General features: G+C 44.6%; 1 protein-coding gene across 6 annotated transcripts in view; it reads right to left on the reverse strand.

The window, feature by feature from the left end:
• The window catches only part of KLF12 (Kruppel like factor 12), a 225014-nt gene that overhangs the window by 135044 nt on the left and 72018 nt on the right, over positions 1-17952 (reverse strand). For 5 of the 6 annotated variants that reach the window (XM_044437799.1, XM_044437800.1, XM_044437797.1 and 2 more), the window contains one exon: positions 11878-11967. In XM_044437799.1, coding sequence (XP_044293734.1) covers positions 11878-11943 — 66 coding nt within the window. In that variant the 5' untranslated portion in view covers positions 11944-11967. Of the gene's footprint in view, positions 1-11877; positions 11968-13816; positions 13940-17952 lie in introns of those variants that run through there. The other variant, XM_044437802.1, reaches the window with a different exon arrangement.

The following is a 17952-nucleotide window of genomic DNA, read 5'->3' on the forward strand; positions in this document are numbered from 1 at the left end:
AGGGATGTGGTGGCGCAGGGGGTTAAACCGCTGAGCCACTGGGCTGGTTGATCGAAAGGTTGACAGTTCGAATCCGCAGGTGGGGTGAGCTCCCGTTGCTCCATCCCAGCTCCTGCCAAACTTGCAGTTCGAAGGCATGAAAATGCAAGTAGATAGAAAGGTAGCACGTCAGTGGGAAGGTAACAGCATTCTGTGCACTTCGGTGTTTAGTCATGCCGGCCACATGACCATGGAGACTGTCTGTGGACAAGCGCTGGCTCCCTCGGCTAGGAAACAGAAGTGAGCACCGCCCCCTAGAGTCAGGCATGACTGGACTTTAACATCATGGGGAAACCTTTACCTTTTCTTTAAGCCTAGAGAGGGGACTTTGTATTGCAGAAGGCAGGGGATTGGGAGAGACCGTGTTTAATTCTGTGGCATATTTCCAACTGCTTAGTCATGATTAACCAGTGGGTGATAACTCCGCCAGCCCTTACAAGTGGGAAGGAAAAGGCTTGTAATATTTAACACTTTCTGTTATATTGCTTAGCATTCTTATTGGTTTCAACCATACTACCTGATTTTTTTGAGCCGGTTGTTTATCCTCAGTTTTGAAAAGATAATCAGTTATTCGGTGACGCAAAAGGGGGAATTTTTCATTTGTGTGCATGAGCATGCATGTGTGTATTTCAGATAAGGGTCACAAGAGATGAGATGCTGCTTCTGGGAATGGGGGGGGGGCAGGTGTGTGGAAGCCTTGAGCATTTTGGCAAATGTGCTAAATCTGATGGCCACCGCCACCCACACCATGGCATACGCCCACAGAATTGTCTTTAAATGTTAAATAAAAGGGGCCACCATGAAGTGGCCCAAGAACTGGGGGTGAGGAGATGTTTCACTCTTCATCATTCACCTCACATCACATGCAATTGAAGCTCATGACACTCATAACTGCAGTAGGTATATCCTACTGTGTGTGTGTGTGTGTGTGCGGTGGGGAGGATCTGAAATATTAGGGGACAAAAGATAGCTCAGAGATGAAAAGTTCAATATCAATCTATAGATCGATCTATCTATCTATCTATCTATCTATCTATCTATCTATCTATCTATCTATCTATCTCCACAAGATATTTATGCTGCCTATTAACAACAAGTTCTCCAGGTTGTTGCTAATAGAACAAGTTCTCCAATATTCCCATCACTGAAATATCCTTTTGGCAGTAATGCTTGAGAGAGCCATGGCCATTTCCATCTGAATTTAGCAAGCTGTTGTTAATTCGCCATTTCAAATCTGCTAGCGCACGTCTTTAAAAAGTATTCCCACTCCCAACCAGTAGTCCTGAAATTCTATCTGACCAGTAAGGGCAATTGCAGCAAGAAAAGATCTTTGGTTGGTTGCAGCCAGTCCAACGTGGATTACAAGAGATTTTAAGTGAAGGCAGGGATTTTTCCATGGGTGAAGCATCTGAAGAAAGATGAAATCGCTTTGCTAAGATGCATTGTGCATTGCTGGGAGATAAAGCAGCGGACAAAGCAACTCAGAAATTGTAGAAACGAATAAAAGAATAAGAAAGACAGGTGCAATAGTCACTCCAAATATGGCTCGGCGGTCACCAGTCCTTGCCTCCATACAAATCCACAAATTCCTCCTCAGCAGCACTATGAATACCTGAGGAATAACTGAGCCCCACACATTTCGATAAAACTAGAAGCATTTCTCCGGGGAGCTCCCCACATGCCCACTCGGACCCAGCAATCAAATGTAGGCAGGCGCTTCAGGCAGCATGCTCACAGCCCGTTCTAAGCTCACTGCGACTGTACGCACTCACACGTCGCAAGTGTCCCTGTATCTCCCTGGCAATCCTGCATGTGCTTCCTCTGTTGACCACGTCCCTCTTGAAGCCTCAGCCCAGCCAAGTCGCACAGGAAGAGATGTGCAGCCTTCAACTGGCCGATGTTCCTGCAGCACCCTTGACTCACTGGAGGAGTTCCACATCCATTCAGGGGATAGCAGGGGAGGCTGTCCTGAGTATCCTGCTTGTACTGGGGGTCAGCTGTGCTGGAACGCAGCAGACCGCTTTGTCCAAAGTTGGGAAACTCTTCCCTGGGAGAGCCACCTGCCTCCTTCTCTTAATGGTTCTTTGCCACCACATAAAAATCTTATTATTTAAGCCTATTTAATCGATTTGACTACTGTTGTGGCCACCCTTCAGCTTGTTTGCAACTGGTCCTATATTGTCCTCCCTCAAGAGACCAAGGCTAAGATCCTTCACACCTGATGTGAATACTCTGCATTCACAGATAGATGAACAAGAGGTTCCTAAATCAAACCGAGCCAGAACTTTCCCTAGACGCCAAAAAAAGAAAGAAAAGAAAAGAAAGGCAACACTGAGGCTGTCCTATTTTGGGCAGATCATGAGAAGGCAAAACTCCCTGGAGAAGACAATCATGCTAGGGACAGTTGAAGGCAGAAGAAGAAAAGGAGTCCGACTATGAGATGGGTTGGCTCCATCAAGGAAGCCTCGGTCCTGAATTTGCAAGAGCTGAGCAGGGCTGCCGTAGACGGAACGTTTTGGGGAGCTTCCATTCATGAGACCACCATGAGCAGGAAGGGTCTGGAAAGCACATAACAACAACCACACATCGTTGCCCGATATTATACTGTAAGCCATATTTGACACCCGCAGAGGAAGAACAGAGCATACCTTGACAAAATAAGTTAAATAGAACAAGGCAAAGGAGTATGAACTCGTGTTGCAAAGGCATCAGCAAATTCTAGGTTAAATTAACCAACCTGCTGTGTACAAGATTTTGAATGCTGCTTTGTGAATGACAAACTGGTCAAGCTGGTTCCAGAGATTTCCAGCGAACAGCAATTGATCCACAGAGAGAAAGCCAATGCTTTTTATAGTTATGTGATCCTTCAAGCCCATCTCATTCATCAAACAAGATTACGTTGTTCCCCAAGTAGATTTCAACAGTTTGTACAGAAGCAACAGAAATATTGCACCTCTAGGTCCACAGAAGCAAGTTTTGAATTATTTATTTTAAAGCCTAGATATTAACATATATCTTGAAGGGTCTGTCTTTACGTCGCAGATTCACTTGCAAATAAAATACTGTTTTCAGCAGTCCAGTAAGGCCAGTCATATTTCCTTTCCTCAGTTTTTGACTCTCATTGTTGCTTAGGGGAGTTTCCCAACGCACGAGCTGGCATTACTTTTAGTGGTGTGTTTATATGTGTTATTTTAAACTCTCAAGCCATAGATATGCACCATGGACTTAGTAATGGTGCCGTATTAAAGCAGACAATACCTGATTTAATACCAGATGGGTCTATAAGGCTGCACAATTTATTTCATTTCAAAGACTTCCTTTATAATTTTAGACTTTGCAATTTTGCAATTAAGAGCCCCCCAAACAACTGTGCATCGCAGTGATTACAGCGCTTGGGTGGCCTCAGGCTAACACCAGTACAGCAGTTGCCATCTTCTTCACTCCCTGTAACACGCAGTTAAGAAAATGTTTGGCATGACATTATCATATTGCCAGTTTCTCGAACTCATGCTACATTCCCGGATGGGACAGAGACAGACCAGTTCATGCCATGTGTCCTCATTCAATGCACATGCTCCACGGAAAGTTACAGGGTTTATTGGACTGTTGTTCCATATTTTCTGTTTCCATACCATATCACTTTTTATGTGCAGCATTCTGAACTCCACTTATGGATAACGGTTTTGCTTATAATGCTTCAAATAAATGAATAAATATATTAAAATTAATATAAATTTTTAATAATTCTAATAACACTCCATTAATAAATTAATATCTTAATTTGCCACAGGGGTTGTTCTCTTTAGTTGCAACCACTTGATCAGTACTGTCTACGAAGCCAACAGAACTATTCCAAAAGTTAGTTCTTAGGGAGACGGATTGCAGTGGCATGATCGATTCACCTGTTAAATTGATAAATCAGTATTTAAAAAAGCACAGTAACCCCACAGTTGCTATTAGATGCAGAAGGGAACCCCCCCACCCCCCGCTTTAGTGGTTTTCAGCAGAAAAGGAAAATGTCATCCATTAGGGAAGGAATTGAAAAGACAACAGCAAGCATAATACCATCTTTAGGCCAATTTATGGGACAATCACACTTGGAATACTCTGCATACTTCTGAGCACTGCACACCAAAAAGCAAATTGTTGAGGTGGACAAGGTAGAAGAAAATGCCATCGATATGATTCCAGGGCTTTGGAAAGGCTTTGGGGCCTTTGAGGAAAGATTACAATGTTTGGAGCTTTGTTACTTTAGAAAAAAAGGGGGAGCCAAAGCAGGTGCGGGGCACAGAGACGATAACATTCTGTGTGGTGTGGAAAACTGGACAGGGACTGTGAGTTCATCCGATAAAGCTGAATGTTGGGAGAATTTTGATTGATAAACAGAAGTGCTTCCTCCCTGCACAGTCAGCCTATAGAACTGGCTCAACAAGGTGCAGGAAGGGACAGCAAATTGGATGGCTTTAAAAGGGAATTAGGCAAATCAATGGAGGATAAGTTCATCAGTGGTTCCTCGCCCTGAGGGCGGTGGGCCTATGGACACCAGTTGCTGGGAAACAGCCGTGTGCAAGGGTGGATCATTCAGGTCCTGCTTGGGAGCATCTCCTGGAGATGTTCAGCACTGGAGAACTTATTCTCTTTGAGATCAAAAGACTTTTGACCTGACAGCCAAATGCAGCTCAGCCTAGGGAGGGAGCTTCTGGCTTCCGTGAAATGGCTCAAAATATCTGCACCAATTTAGAGCGGACCTGAGAACAACATCTCTTTGGTGTAATTGTGCAAACTGCGGCCATCTAATTAAGTTCAAGTGGTGGTTGTTGTCCTTGCAGCATTTAACATGAGAAGTTTGGGACTATTTTTCCTTCGCTGGATAAGCGTACATTCCACATTGTCCACTCTGACTTTTTGACAGTTAATTTCAGAGATTTGTGAAATCCAGGCCTCCGGTCTGAAATTTGCAGAAATTTGCACAATGTGTACCAATTTACCCAATATATGAGAAATTCAAGTAAATTCCCATAATTTGTGCAAATTCACACAATTTTCAGACTCAAGGCCCTAATTTAACCAATTTTCATTGAAACTTTTTTTTAAAAAATTACGTAAAACTTGGCCTGCTTCATAGCTGGCCATTGTGAGAAAATAATGTTGAACTAATTAGGCCATTGGTCTGATCCAGAAGGGCATTTCCTAAGTTAAATACTCTTCCTTCATACATGCTATACTCCTCACGGCCACCCAGTACCTACTTGTGGCTAAAGAAACAATAATGAACCTTCAAGCTATCGCTTTAGTGTCACGTATCCTCTGTTGCCCAAATCCTCTAATTAACTACTTATGGATTACAAGAGAAAACACTTGTTTTGATTGCCTCCCAGGTCAGTTTTTTTTTCACACCAGTAAGAACTTTAAGTCCGCATCAAGAGAACACAACAAAAACAACTTTGCTCGTGTATGAAATTATCACCCAATCCATTAAATGTGGGTTGAGAGACATTCATACAGCTTGGTCTATTTAAGTCCTGAGACTTTAGAGAAGGCCTAGAATTCTCTCCTCCCCGTCCGCCCACCCCTGGATTCATGAGTTCTATTCAGAATCGGCATGTTCTGTACCGAACCTGGGACTATCCGCTTTTGGCAGGTTCCAGGTCTTGCCAGAAATAGCATGCAAGAAAAGGTCCAGCACAAGTTGGACACATGCCCCAGCTGCCTTAAAGCACCTCGAGGCCCTTTGGTGTGACACAAGCTGGATGAAATTATGCGCATTTTGCATGGCTGGTGAACTCGCGCATGGCTCTGTGATATTCCTTCTATGAGAATAAAAGGGCACATCAAACCAGGAGTGCTTAATCCTTGTTCCCCACTAACCAAGCAGAAGACCACCTTTCAGCCATAAATTCCATATACCTGCAAATTGTTCAGCCCCAAGATATGCGAGATAATGATGTTCTACTGCGGTAACAAGACACACGGTGCCTCAGATGGAAATGCAAGCCTCTCTAAATAATACTCTAACAACGTATCCTCCAAGCATGAAATAAAGACGACAAAATGCAGCAGAAACAGAGGTCTGAAAGATAACTTATGTGAGCAATCATCTCTGCAAAAGAAGCAACAAAAACGCCAATAATGTTTAAAAGGAATATCAGTCTTTCAGTCCTTCCCAGCAGGAACGAGAAAAGCAACACTGTTGTAAAAGGCACCTCAAAAGGAAAAAAATAATAATGTAACAATGCTCAAAAACATAGCTAAGAAGAATCAAGAACCAAAATGGAACAATTTAACATACAAACAAGACTGTTTACCACTTTTCTCTACCACAAGAGGCATCTGCTCAGTTATACTTGCCTGGCATTCCATAAAACACAAAGCAACACAACCCAACACATAATCACCCAATCTGTTTTTGCAAGTTTCTTGAATGCTTTACATGCAATGCAGAAAAGGTGCACTGGAAGTGTACGAAAAGTGATCAAAGATATTGCATGACTTTGTTAAATGTATTTATTCATACAAGGCATAGAGAAGCACAAGGAAAAAAACCTGATGAAAAGTATTTTGGGGTGTTCAAAGGTACAGTTGCTGTATTCCTAAGAGCTAATATAAATACTTTTTGCTGACTCTGCCCAGACATAATTAGATATCCTGGACAGGTGGAGGTAGGTGACCTGGCTGGTAAGCGAGGCAAATGGGTGATGTTATCCATTTCACCAGGTATTGTGAGAAGCCCAGCTGGCCCTTTCTGGATCTAGAGTGCAAAACCACGAGGTGGGTGGTCCTTCCTGAAAGCCATGTTGATATAAAAGGTGAGAACCCCCGTGGTTGTTTAGTCTTCACTTAGGAAGCTGGCCGAGAGTCCTGTGACCTGGAAATTGGGGTACCTCTTTAGGTAAAACCAGGCAATTTGGTTTGAAGACCCCCTTACTGTTATGAAAATTATGGACAGGTGTGTTTAGCTGAGAGGCTAAAAAGTTCTGTATGAGGAAGTGCTGATGACCAGGGACACAGTCCTCATGGGTGAAGACAGGGGTCCACCGTGGCTAATGATCTGAGGGGCTGAGAAAGACTGCTAAGAAGCTGGGGCATTGCTGGAGGGCACGGCTTAACCAGACTTTTACAAGGGCATTTCCTGTTTCTATTGGAGAATGCACAGGTGATCTCTTTCGTCTTCGCATTGCACTGGAGCAAAATCACTGCCATGCATGCGCTGGTGGAAGAAACAGCTGGAGCCTTTGGTTTAAGTGACAGGAAGCGCCGCAAACCACCCAGAGAGCTTCAGCTATGGAGCAGTACAGCAATGAGACAAAGGAATCCAGTATGACTGGTGTGTGAAAGGAGGCCACATCCTGCTGTGTTGCAGGATCAAAGGTCTGAAACTCTTCCACTGCATTGCATAGGAGCTTCAATGGAAGGTTTGTAAGAAGCTGTGACCACTTCTAGTACCTGTGGGAAGAGTGTGTTCCACTGAGTATTTTGCAGGCTCTGAGGCAAGAGGGCAGGAGGGAGGGAGGTCAGATCGTTTTGTACATTGAACTGAGCTCTGGACTGCATGGAAGGGGGACGAATGTGTGACTACAGAGAAGGGGAAGAGAGGTGCAAACCTCAGTGGCAAAAGCCACCATGGGGAGATTAATATGCAGCGTGGTCACCGCCCTTGAGTCTGGTTACCAGCTTTGTGATCAGTGGATATGGAGGGAGGCATAGATTAGATACGACCTGCAATCTGTGAGGCGTGAATTCCCAAGAGAACTGGGGTCCCGGCTCACCCTGCTGCAGAAGGAGTAGCACCTGGGAGACAGGGCTGTGGCAAAGAGATTGATTTTGGGGTGTCCCCATTTCTTGACCATAATCTGGGCTGCCCTTGGGTGAAGTTCCCACACACATAGGGCCGTCACCACCCTGCTGAGGCTGTTTGGCTACCCCTGCCTGGTCACTGGCAATGCACAGAGTTAAGATGGCGTTCGAATTGTATGGCCAATAACAGCAACTTCCCATACCTCCATGGAAACACAAGACAGGGATGTGTCATGTTTAGATTTCAGTTGTAAAACTCTCTCATAATAGAATTTAGGACAGGGAGTTTGAACAGGCAGGAACAGTGCTGCTCTTGGACCCTGTCGCTCTTCTAGATTTTGTGGAAGGCTGGTGAATGGAAGGCTTTATCCATAACTGTTTGTGTGGATTAGAGTTGGGACTTGCTTGGTATTGTTCATGGGTGTTGAAGGACTGGACTTGAGTTCCTGGTTCAGGGGGGCAACCGAAGATACTTACACTGGACATGTGGATGTCCTGCATAGGCAGGTTGGGTGGCTGGATCGTTCATGAGATCAGCTGAGGACGGAGGCTTCCATTGGGACTGAGGCAGCACGTAGGCACCAGTTTTCTGCAGCTGCTGCCTTCAGAGCCTGTTTCATTTGTTGAAGGAAGCCTTCTTCTCACTGCCCTGGTCTGGTAACTACGCTTTTGACCTCTTGGACTTGGTGCAACCTTCCTAACCCTTGCAATTCATTCTAGCTGAGCTTCTATTATTGTGATGTTGAGTAACCTCTGCGCATTCGGAAGGAATTCAACCTACTTGACTGACCTTTCAAATTCCATTTCACTTGCTCTTTTATTTTAAAGAACCTTCCTCTTTTGAAGACAAATATAACTACATTGGACTTCCTAGGCAATTTTCCACTTAAACATGCATTAAATTTGATAGCACTTGTCACTGTTCCAATTGGTTCAACAAATGAAGGTCGAGTGTTTGGGTTTATGTCAGCTATGTCCCGTTAGTACCAATGGATCCAGGACAGCTCCTGAAGGGCCAGATGGCTTATGTGTCCCAAAATGCCTTTGACGGGTCTTGGCGGGTGTACTAGTTGCATCCTTTCTAGTGAAGATGGACCTGGCTGAGAAGATTTGTGCATTAATTGCCTCTTGTTCAGACTAATGTAATGCAAGCTACATGGGGCTGCTGTTGAAAATGCTCAGAAACCACTGACAATAAAGAATGAATAAATTCTCAAGATGTTGATCAATATGTTCATGACCTTCATAATGCCTAATAATATCCATGTTGATTTATTTTAAGAAAAACTCTCTAAGAATCCTATATCTTAACATGAGAAGTGAAACGGTTGGGTTCTTGCACAGCCTCAAACATTTCTGGAATACTAAGACAAAAAAGTATACTTTATATACTACTAAAAGTTTAATTACTGCATTTTACTAAAGTGCTACATTAAAAGAAGTCCAGCATTCTTTAATGGTGGGTCAACTAGAAGTTTCTGATGAATTTGCATGCCGGTAGCAATAAAGGCAAGATTCCCGCGATTTCGTTTGCTCAGACCATCTGGTACTCAGATGGAGACATGTTTGATCATGGCAAATAGCCTTCGATAAGCCTATTCTCATTTTCCCTCAAACCATCTAACCTCTAATCCTGTGGCAGTGCATTCCACAAATTGATTAGGCACCGTGAGGATAGGAACAGGAAATAGTTGTCCGTTCTGAATTTTCTGCTAATTATTTGGATGACTCCAAGTATTCGCGAGATTTCCCTTCCCCACACCAACCCCATTCCTTTCATATCTAAGCTGTAAACCCAAAGCACCCTGAGAGCTGGTGTGGTGTGCTGGGGACGACGGGAAACTGGGAGGTCCAGATTTAGTTCCTACCTGGCCGTGAGGCTCACTGGGTGACTTCAGGACACTCACAGACCTTGGCCCCACCTTCCTCACTGGACTCTTGTTGTGAAGGTAAAATCAAGCTATGTACCTGCCACAGGCTCCTCCCAAGGTAGAATAAAAGTGCAGTGTAATAATAATAAGTATTCATAAGTATAGTAATAATAACAATTACAAGTCACCAAGAATTCTTCGTTATTTGGAGCCCACTCATGTTTCCCCTTTTCTGTTGAACTCATAAACCAAACCAGAACTCCCTTAAGCTACATCCATTCTACTTTTAGGTCTGCTGCATTTGCTGGAACAGCCAAAGGTTTTTCACTGACGTCAGGTTTGGGTTTTGATTTCTCCCTGCTTCAGGGGCTTCCGCACGCTTAGCCCTGAGAAACCTGCAATTCCACAAACATAAATGGAATTGTTCTGAAGCGTCATGGCCTCGTGCACAGTCTTCCTCTAGATCTTGTCTGTGCCGTAAAATGATTTCACTTTCTATCTGCCTTCCTCCAGCAGAGAGACAGTCGTATCAAATCAAATCATGGAACTAAGTGAAGCTTGCATTGATGAAGAACTCTAAGCCTCCCTTAAGGAGATTTTGCGCTGCCATCATAATCAACATTAGGATCACTGTTACTCTCTATGCTTCAACCGCTGATATTCGCAGCTTACTTCTCCAGCTAAGCATAGCTAGCACTTAGTCTGAGACAGTCCTCCCCAGATGTGCCTTCCAGATGTGTTGGAGGCTGACAGCTTGGGGAAGGCTGAGCTGAGAGTTTTGCTGGGATGGGAAGGAGAGGGGATCTCACAGAAATAGGCAAAGCTGCGGGGCCAGGGGCCAGTCATGCCTCAGGGTAAATCGCCCAAGGTTGGATGCTGTTTTCTTCTGTTATTGTGCTGTTTTTCCTTGTGCTTTTAATGTATTTGTTTTATCGTTGTTCGAATCAAGTGTATTATGTCATTTGCTGGACAGAAAGGTACGAATAAAATTGATCAACAAAGCCACCTGTTTCAGACTGCCCATGAAGCAGCAAATGCTTCCATGAATGGTACCGCAAAATGTACGGAGGTGCTGGCCTAAGGGAAGGGGAGGTGGGCATGGGAGAACAGGCTCATTTGGGGCTACTTCAGAAGGAAAAGTGGCTTGGCAGGAACTTTACTTTTAGCTTCTCTCTGTTTTTAAATTCGGTCTCTGCACAGAGCTATACTGGGCTTCGCAGGCTCCAAAACACCTCAGTGAATATTCTAGTTTCCTCTGAATTTCCCATTTTGGCTTTTTAAAAAATAAGTGCTGAGCCCCTTTATTTATAAAAATGAGTCCACTGAGAAGACTTTGGATGGTCAAAGCTTGGCACAGCTCCTCACAAACTGAGAGGGCACCCTAGAGCAGGGCTGGGCAGAAAACAAGTTCTCCAAATGTTTTGGATATGAACTCCCAGAAGTCAGTGCTAGCCGGGCCAGTGGTCAAGAAAGCTGAGAGTTGAAGTCCAGTCCATCCAAAGATCTACTTTCTGACCTCCTCTGGATCAAAGTACATCCAGCACTCTCTGCCAGCTGCACCATTTAAGGTACTTTGGTCATGGAGTTTTGTCCATGGAGATTCTACATCTTCTCATTGAGGAACTGCTGACAGGTTTTCAGAGGAGCTCAGGGATCACTGACCATCATTTGAAAATCAATGGTTTAGGAGCAGCCTTCCCTGGCATCCTCCAGATGTGCTGGGACTACAACTCTCTTCAGTTCCAGCCAGTAATGGGGGGGGGGGGGGGCGCAGCACAACAGTAATGGGGCAGAACCATGATGGTCAAGCCAAGACTCAAGCATGGGCGGAGCTTAAAGGGAAGTGGTCCATCGTGGGATTTTGTCCACCGAGTACCTGGTTGATGCTGAGCATGGAGTTAGGCTGAGAGCTGCTTCCAACTGGCTCTCCAAACCAAGACAAGAGTGTCTTCCAAAGAACAAGCCAGGTCTTTCTGTTCATGGGAGAAGATCCGGAACGCACTGGGTGGCTCATTCTGGAGAGAGCTCGTGCAAAAGTACCATTTCAGTTTCGTTAAATGACCTGCACGAAGCCCGCTCTTTTGGAAGCTGGGACAGATGTTTACCAGCAACACAACTTCACTAAAAGGAAGGCTATGCTGGGAAAAAGGAGCAGCCGGAAGCTTGCACTTACCCCTTGTTCTGATTCCAGCAGTTCTGTTTTAACTCTGATTGCAGGCATCCCATCAAGCATTAACATTCTGTTTTCCAATGTGTTAATATCCTTAAAGAAAATAAGAAAGGAAAGGATGAGCTTTGGGAGTGGGGAAAATCATGAAAAAACTAGGGCTGTTAACTAATTCAACACACTTTGAGTTAAAAAGTCAAGGGTTGCTGAGCAATTCAATCACAGATCAAGTTTCAATAAACTAGAATGCATCCATACCCTATTAATACTGTTGCGGTCAAAACCAGGCATATATTTTTTTAAAGACAGTTACAGAATGCGTTCCTGGGTTCCGAATTCAGCTCCCATAGAATCTTTTGAAAAGCAAGTTTCTAGCCATCATGGATTGTGAAGTAATGTTTTAAAATATGTGCCTGATGCCTGCTGAAGTCTGAGAAGCCATAAAAGTCACTGAAATAGATTTCCTGTGCTTTAGGACAGAGCTTCAATGCCCTGCAGAGTTCCATAAATAGAGTTCAGTTGAATACATTATGCAAAGTTGTTTAATTTGCATAATTTGCACAGGGTACAAAATCCACCTTTTCTTGACACCAGATTTAGATGACCTGGCTGTAGAATTTGCATATTTTTTCATTCCTAACACACATAGGCATGGATATAATCTACTCTAATCTAACAAGAGTACTGACTTGTTAGGACAAAGTCACCCTGAGAACAGGAAAGAACAAGGAAACCTAATAAGAAAAGTGGATTTGATTTATATAAAATTATCCACTGAGTGAACCCACCTTTGCTTTCAGAGTAATGGGGCAGGACCAAGAAGTGCTGAGGAGCGCTCAGCTCAAATGCCAACATGCCATGGAGGGAAATGGTTCCAGGTTTAGCCCTCTTCCCAGAACGTCTGTTTGCTTATCAGGCCTGGATTTCTCATCCTAGGGAGTGACCCAGCCCCGGTGGTTTGGCCCCTAGCCCAGGGTGGAGCTGGAAAAAGGCCGTCAGCAAGGCTCCAGTTTCAGCCACAGCCCAAGCCTTTCCCCGGGTGAGCAGCACAAAGTCGTTCTTCTTTAGCACGCTGGATAAAGCCAGGCCTGATTCTCGCTGCGAGGTTCAGGGGAGCCGCCCCAAGGTGTCCCTCCGGCCTGCCGAGACTGTCAGCTGCCCATGAGGTCTGCCAAGGGCTCCATGTCCCGCTTCCGGTCCAGTTCTAGGCAGGCAGCACTGCAAGGGCCGTGGGGCCCGGGAAGCTGCCGCGCTCGGCTTGGTGCCTTCCCAGCAGCGCAGGCTTGCCCGAGGCTGCTCAGCCAGTAAAGAAGGGCGGAGAAGCCCACTTTCGATCCCATCCCTGAAGAGGCTTTGCCCGACGGGAGAAGGGGGCTGCTTCCCACAGAAAAGAAGGCCGAAGAATGGCAGACAAAGGGCTGCTCTCAAACCGGCAGGTTTAATGAACTGTTGGAATCTGATTAGAAGCTAATGTCCCTTTTAGTGCTTTGTGCCAATTTGCAGCTGATAAACTTTAACCATCTCCCCCCACTGACTGTGGTGAACTCATTAGTTAAAAAAAGAAAAAAGAGGCACGCTAACCAAAGCTTTTGACGTTTTTGTTCCCAAGTAATAAATCACCAGAGCCCAACTAGTTCATGTGCCATTGAACACATTTACATGTCGCTGCTATTTCCATGGCTTTCTCCCGCATTCTGTTGTCCCAAGGCCCATTTCTCCTTGCCTTTTTGCTGCAGGACTGAGGAAGGTGAACGCAACAAAGTGGCCCAGCCTCTTTGCAGCACATCTCAAGCCTGGACTGAGATTCATCCCAGCTCTCATTTACGTCCTCCTTGGGAGCCTCTGAGAGAAGCTAACAAGCTCTTGCAGGCTGAAGGGATGCCACCTGAGCATGTACCACCAGTCTTTTAAATGAGGAATCAGGTAAGTGTCGTTCCCATCTCACCAGGTAAAGGAGCAACACTAGCGGTGTGGCACTGCTTGCAGCTCACAGGACGGACAGGCTCCCTCGCTCCTGGGTGGCGGGCAGGCACCAGCTGCACAAGGCTAAAGCTCCAGGGTTAAGAAACGCCCCGGTTTCTGTCGACTTTTGACTACAAAATCAATAAAATGGTGCTACTCTTGCAAACTCAGTACCAGATATGGCATACAGTATCTGCATTACTATTATCTTACATTTACACCTGCCCTCCTTCCTCTTGCAAGGAACTCAGAGCAACTTACAAGGCTCTCTGTTCCATCCTATCCTCACCACAACAGCCTTGCAAGCTCACTTAGGCTAAGAGTCTGTGACTGGCCCAGGGTCACCCCATGAGCCCCACGGCTGAGTAGGCACTAGAGCACAGATCTCTGCAGTCCAAGTTCAACACACTGACTACTATACCACATTGAATCTCTGTCACAGATTCAATAAGATTTGGATTAGAAATCGATGCTAGGAAAGCAGACCATGTGCCAAAAAAGAAGAACGGATAGTACTTTAAACAGGTTGATTCATGAGTGTAAGTCACAGGTGAGCTTTCTCACTCTCTGATGTCCATTTCCAGTTTTACTCCAAAATTAACTCAGTGGAATACTGTGTTTTCTATTGCTCCTGCTACACATCACTCACTATTTATTTATTTAGTTATTAAAACATTTGTATGCTGCCCCATTTGCCGAAGCCTTGGGGCAGCTCACAACATAATATAATACAAAAATAACAATATAAAACTAACAATGTAAAATAAATAACAATATAAAAGAACTATTCTGAAAGGTCCCATGAACTTTCAGGAATCTCCAGGGGCGGCACTGGGAAGGAATGGGGTGACAGGGAAGTCCCACTCACACGTAAAAGATCCCCACTCATGTTTCTTTGGATGCACATGCATAAGCATTAGCAAGATAAATACATATTAAATATGGAACTGTAGAGGGAAAAGTTCTTGGAGACACTGAAATGGCAAGAAAGCTGTCAAACATGCTAGAACCAACAGATGAACCAAAAAGTAACAAGTCACCAGGAAAGGCATCCAATGGCCCTTCAAGAGCTATTGTGAGAAACCGCTTGCACATGCTAAACCATGTTTCCTTCCAGAGAAACCTATCTCCTTCCCAGTAGATTGGCAGCCAGCCAGTTCAGCAACACTGTAAAATAAGCCCCAGAACTGTGATTGCATGCGAGACTCCCAACCCCAGGAAAACAGATCAAGAGTTCAGGAAAAAGGGGGGTGCAGGGTATTAGAGCAAGGGACTCTATGTATTAGAGCAAGAGATGTTAAAAGCGGCAGCAAATGAGTTGAAGCTGTTGTGCTCCTAATTCAGGAAGATGAGAAAGAGAAGCTAGAGGCTTCTTCATATTGGGAAAACAACCATTTCAAGAAGGTGTATATTTTTTGAAGCAACTGCTGATGGACGCATGTAAAACCACTTGGAGTCCTTCCCCAAGCACAGAAGGTTGTACAGCGCCCAGTGTTTCTAATGAAATCAAGAAACACAATTAATCCATTGGTCCCTGCTATGATTTTGTATAGTTAAGCAAAATCCCTGGCCATACATTTGACAGCACGGAGATCTGATAAAGGACCGTGAAACATCATGTTCTCACAAAACGCTTACATCCATATATGCCCAGCCGCCCCCTGAGATCAGCAGGAGAGGCCCTCCTCCGGGAGCCCTCAGTGAAGGAAATTAGGAGGGTGGTTACTCGGAGGAGGGCTTTCTCAGCAGTGGCGCCTAAGTTATTGAATGCGCTCCCCAGAGAGGTCCGCCTGGCGCTGTCGTTATTTGTTTTTTGGCGCCAGGGAAAGACCTTTTTATTTAAACAGCATTTTAAATGTTAATACTATTGAATTTTATTTGGCCAGGGCGGCTTATTTTATTCTAATGTATATATTTTAATTGTTATTGTCTTAATTTATTGTTGTGAGCCGCCCCGAGGCTTTGGCGAATGGGGCGGCATAAAAATGTTTTAATAAATAAATAAATAAATAAAAACAGGGGCCCTCCAGGAGTTTTATCTATTTATTATTTATTAAATTTATATTCAGCACTAATCGTCCATAGGACTCTCTAAACAGATTACAAGATATAAATTTTGGACTTTAACTCCCATCTTCCCCAACCAGCATGGCCAATTCTAAGGAGTGCTAGATGGTCATCCAATCATCTGGTGGTCATCCAAGATAGTGAAGGTGGATATGTCGCAGCTTCAGCTCTTTCAAAGCCCCTGTGAAAAGAAGGTAGCAAAACAATAGGGACCAAAGGTATGAAAGGAGTCTACTCGGATCCAGATCATTGGTCCATGCGGCCAGTTCAGGCCGGCAGCAACTTTCCAAGGTCCTAAGCGAGGTAAGTCTTAGGCAAAGTCTCTTTCCAGCCAGAGCATATTTTGGGCAGAGCTCTCAGGGCTTAGAGGTAGGACTTTCTGCATATATTTTGTCACTAGGCTACATTCCCTTGCCCGAAATCTCCTTTACTTTTGCTCATCTCTGCCGTATTATTTCTAGTTTATTTTTGATACCAACAATATGGGAAAAGCTTGAACATACTGAGTTACTATCCCCATGGCTTAAAATCAGGGACTGTCACTTTTTGAGAGTCAGCGTGGCATGTGGTTAACGGCACGGGTCTGGGACTCAGGAGAACTGGGTTCTAGTCTCTGCCTGGAGCGAACTAGATGAGTTTGGGCCAGTCACAGCCGCTCAGTCCAACCTACGTCACAGGGTTGTTGCTGTGAGAAGACTGGGAGTGGGGGAGGAGGGGGAAGAGGAGGAGAGCTGACTGGAGTTCCTTGGAAGGAAAAAATGAGATATAAGTACACTAAATAAATATTTTGTGTGGAAGTCTGACTGAGGATGACATTCTCATCAGAGATTTCACTGTGCTGCAAGGAATGAAACCCAAAGCTCTTAAACCCTGGAACTGATTCCCACGACTTTGCTCCTCAGCCACTCTAGATTCCCACAAAAGCACAGGGAAAAGACACAGCTCAAATAATGCATCAGCACTTCAGGAAATACAGCCCCATTCTGAATTATGGCAAAGAACAGCCATTCTACCCAGTGTTCCATGACAGGAATAATAAATCACTAGCTATTAAGAAAAGATTGTGCAACTTTGACTTCCATCATTTATCTTTTCAGCGATTCATTTCAAAAGTGTTGAATAAATTCAATTCAGTGAGTGGTTACTTATTTCACAGGAACATATGTCTAATTTTAAATGCAACTGAGAGCCAGCTCGGATGTAAGCCTTCTGACACTTGCAATGGATCAGGGTCAACCCGAAGGTCACGGGGGTTCTTCCCGCAACCGTTGGCTCCTTCAGCCAGTGCCCACTTCCCCAGATTCCTTCTGCCACCAGCATTAATCATGGTTAAGGCTCACACGGGTACTGTTCTATCCATGGCTGGCATATACGTGCTCATCATGGAGCGACTGCGAGAATCTTAAAAGTGTTTGTCCCGATTGTTTTTATATCTCAGTAATAATCAGAGGCATAGGCATGCTGGGTAATAATTTCATGTGATTCCACATGGGATGGAGAGGGTAAGCACGGCAAAGCTTCACGGAACACAGTCAAGTCCGTCTGCTCAAGTGTCTACTCTTGTTTTTGTTATTAATTTCTTTTCTATACCACCAAAGCTCTCTGTGCCATTCACAGCAATTGATGAGTAAAACTAGACACAATAAAATGCAGTGTACAATATACAAAACAGTTCAAACAACTAACACGATCTCAGTGAAAGCTAGACCTCTTGCAATGGTTGGCATATCCCATCACGTGCCAATAACTGCCTTGGAGTAGAGGGCAGTCTTAAAGATGATGATGTTACCCTAGGCAGTGAGTCTGTGAGGAGATTGTTCCATAAATGGGGAACACCACTGAAAAGACCCTCTTCCTTACTGCTTCCTTCTGGGTCTGCCCTGGAGGTGGCAGTCAGAGGAAGGCCTCTGATATTGATCATAGGCATCCATTTTGACTGAGGCTGTAAGATTCTACCAGGCAGGGCAGTCCCAAGCTGTCTTCTCAGTCCAAACATATTTGTCTTGTGCCTGGTGTGTGCCAGGTGCAACACTGGTTGGATCAGACCAAGGT

This window comes from Varanus komodoensis, unplaced genomic scaffold (genome assembly GCF_004798865.1).
Source record: "Varanus komodoensis strain SLA01 unplaced genomic scaffold, ASM479886v1 scaffold31, whole genome shotgun sequence".
Lineage (NCBI taxonomy): Eukaryota > Metazoa > Chordata > Lepidosauria > Squamata > Varanidae > Varanus > Varanus komodoensis.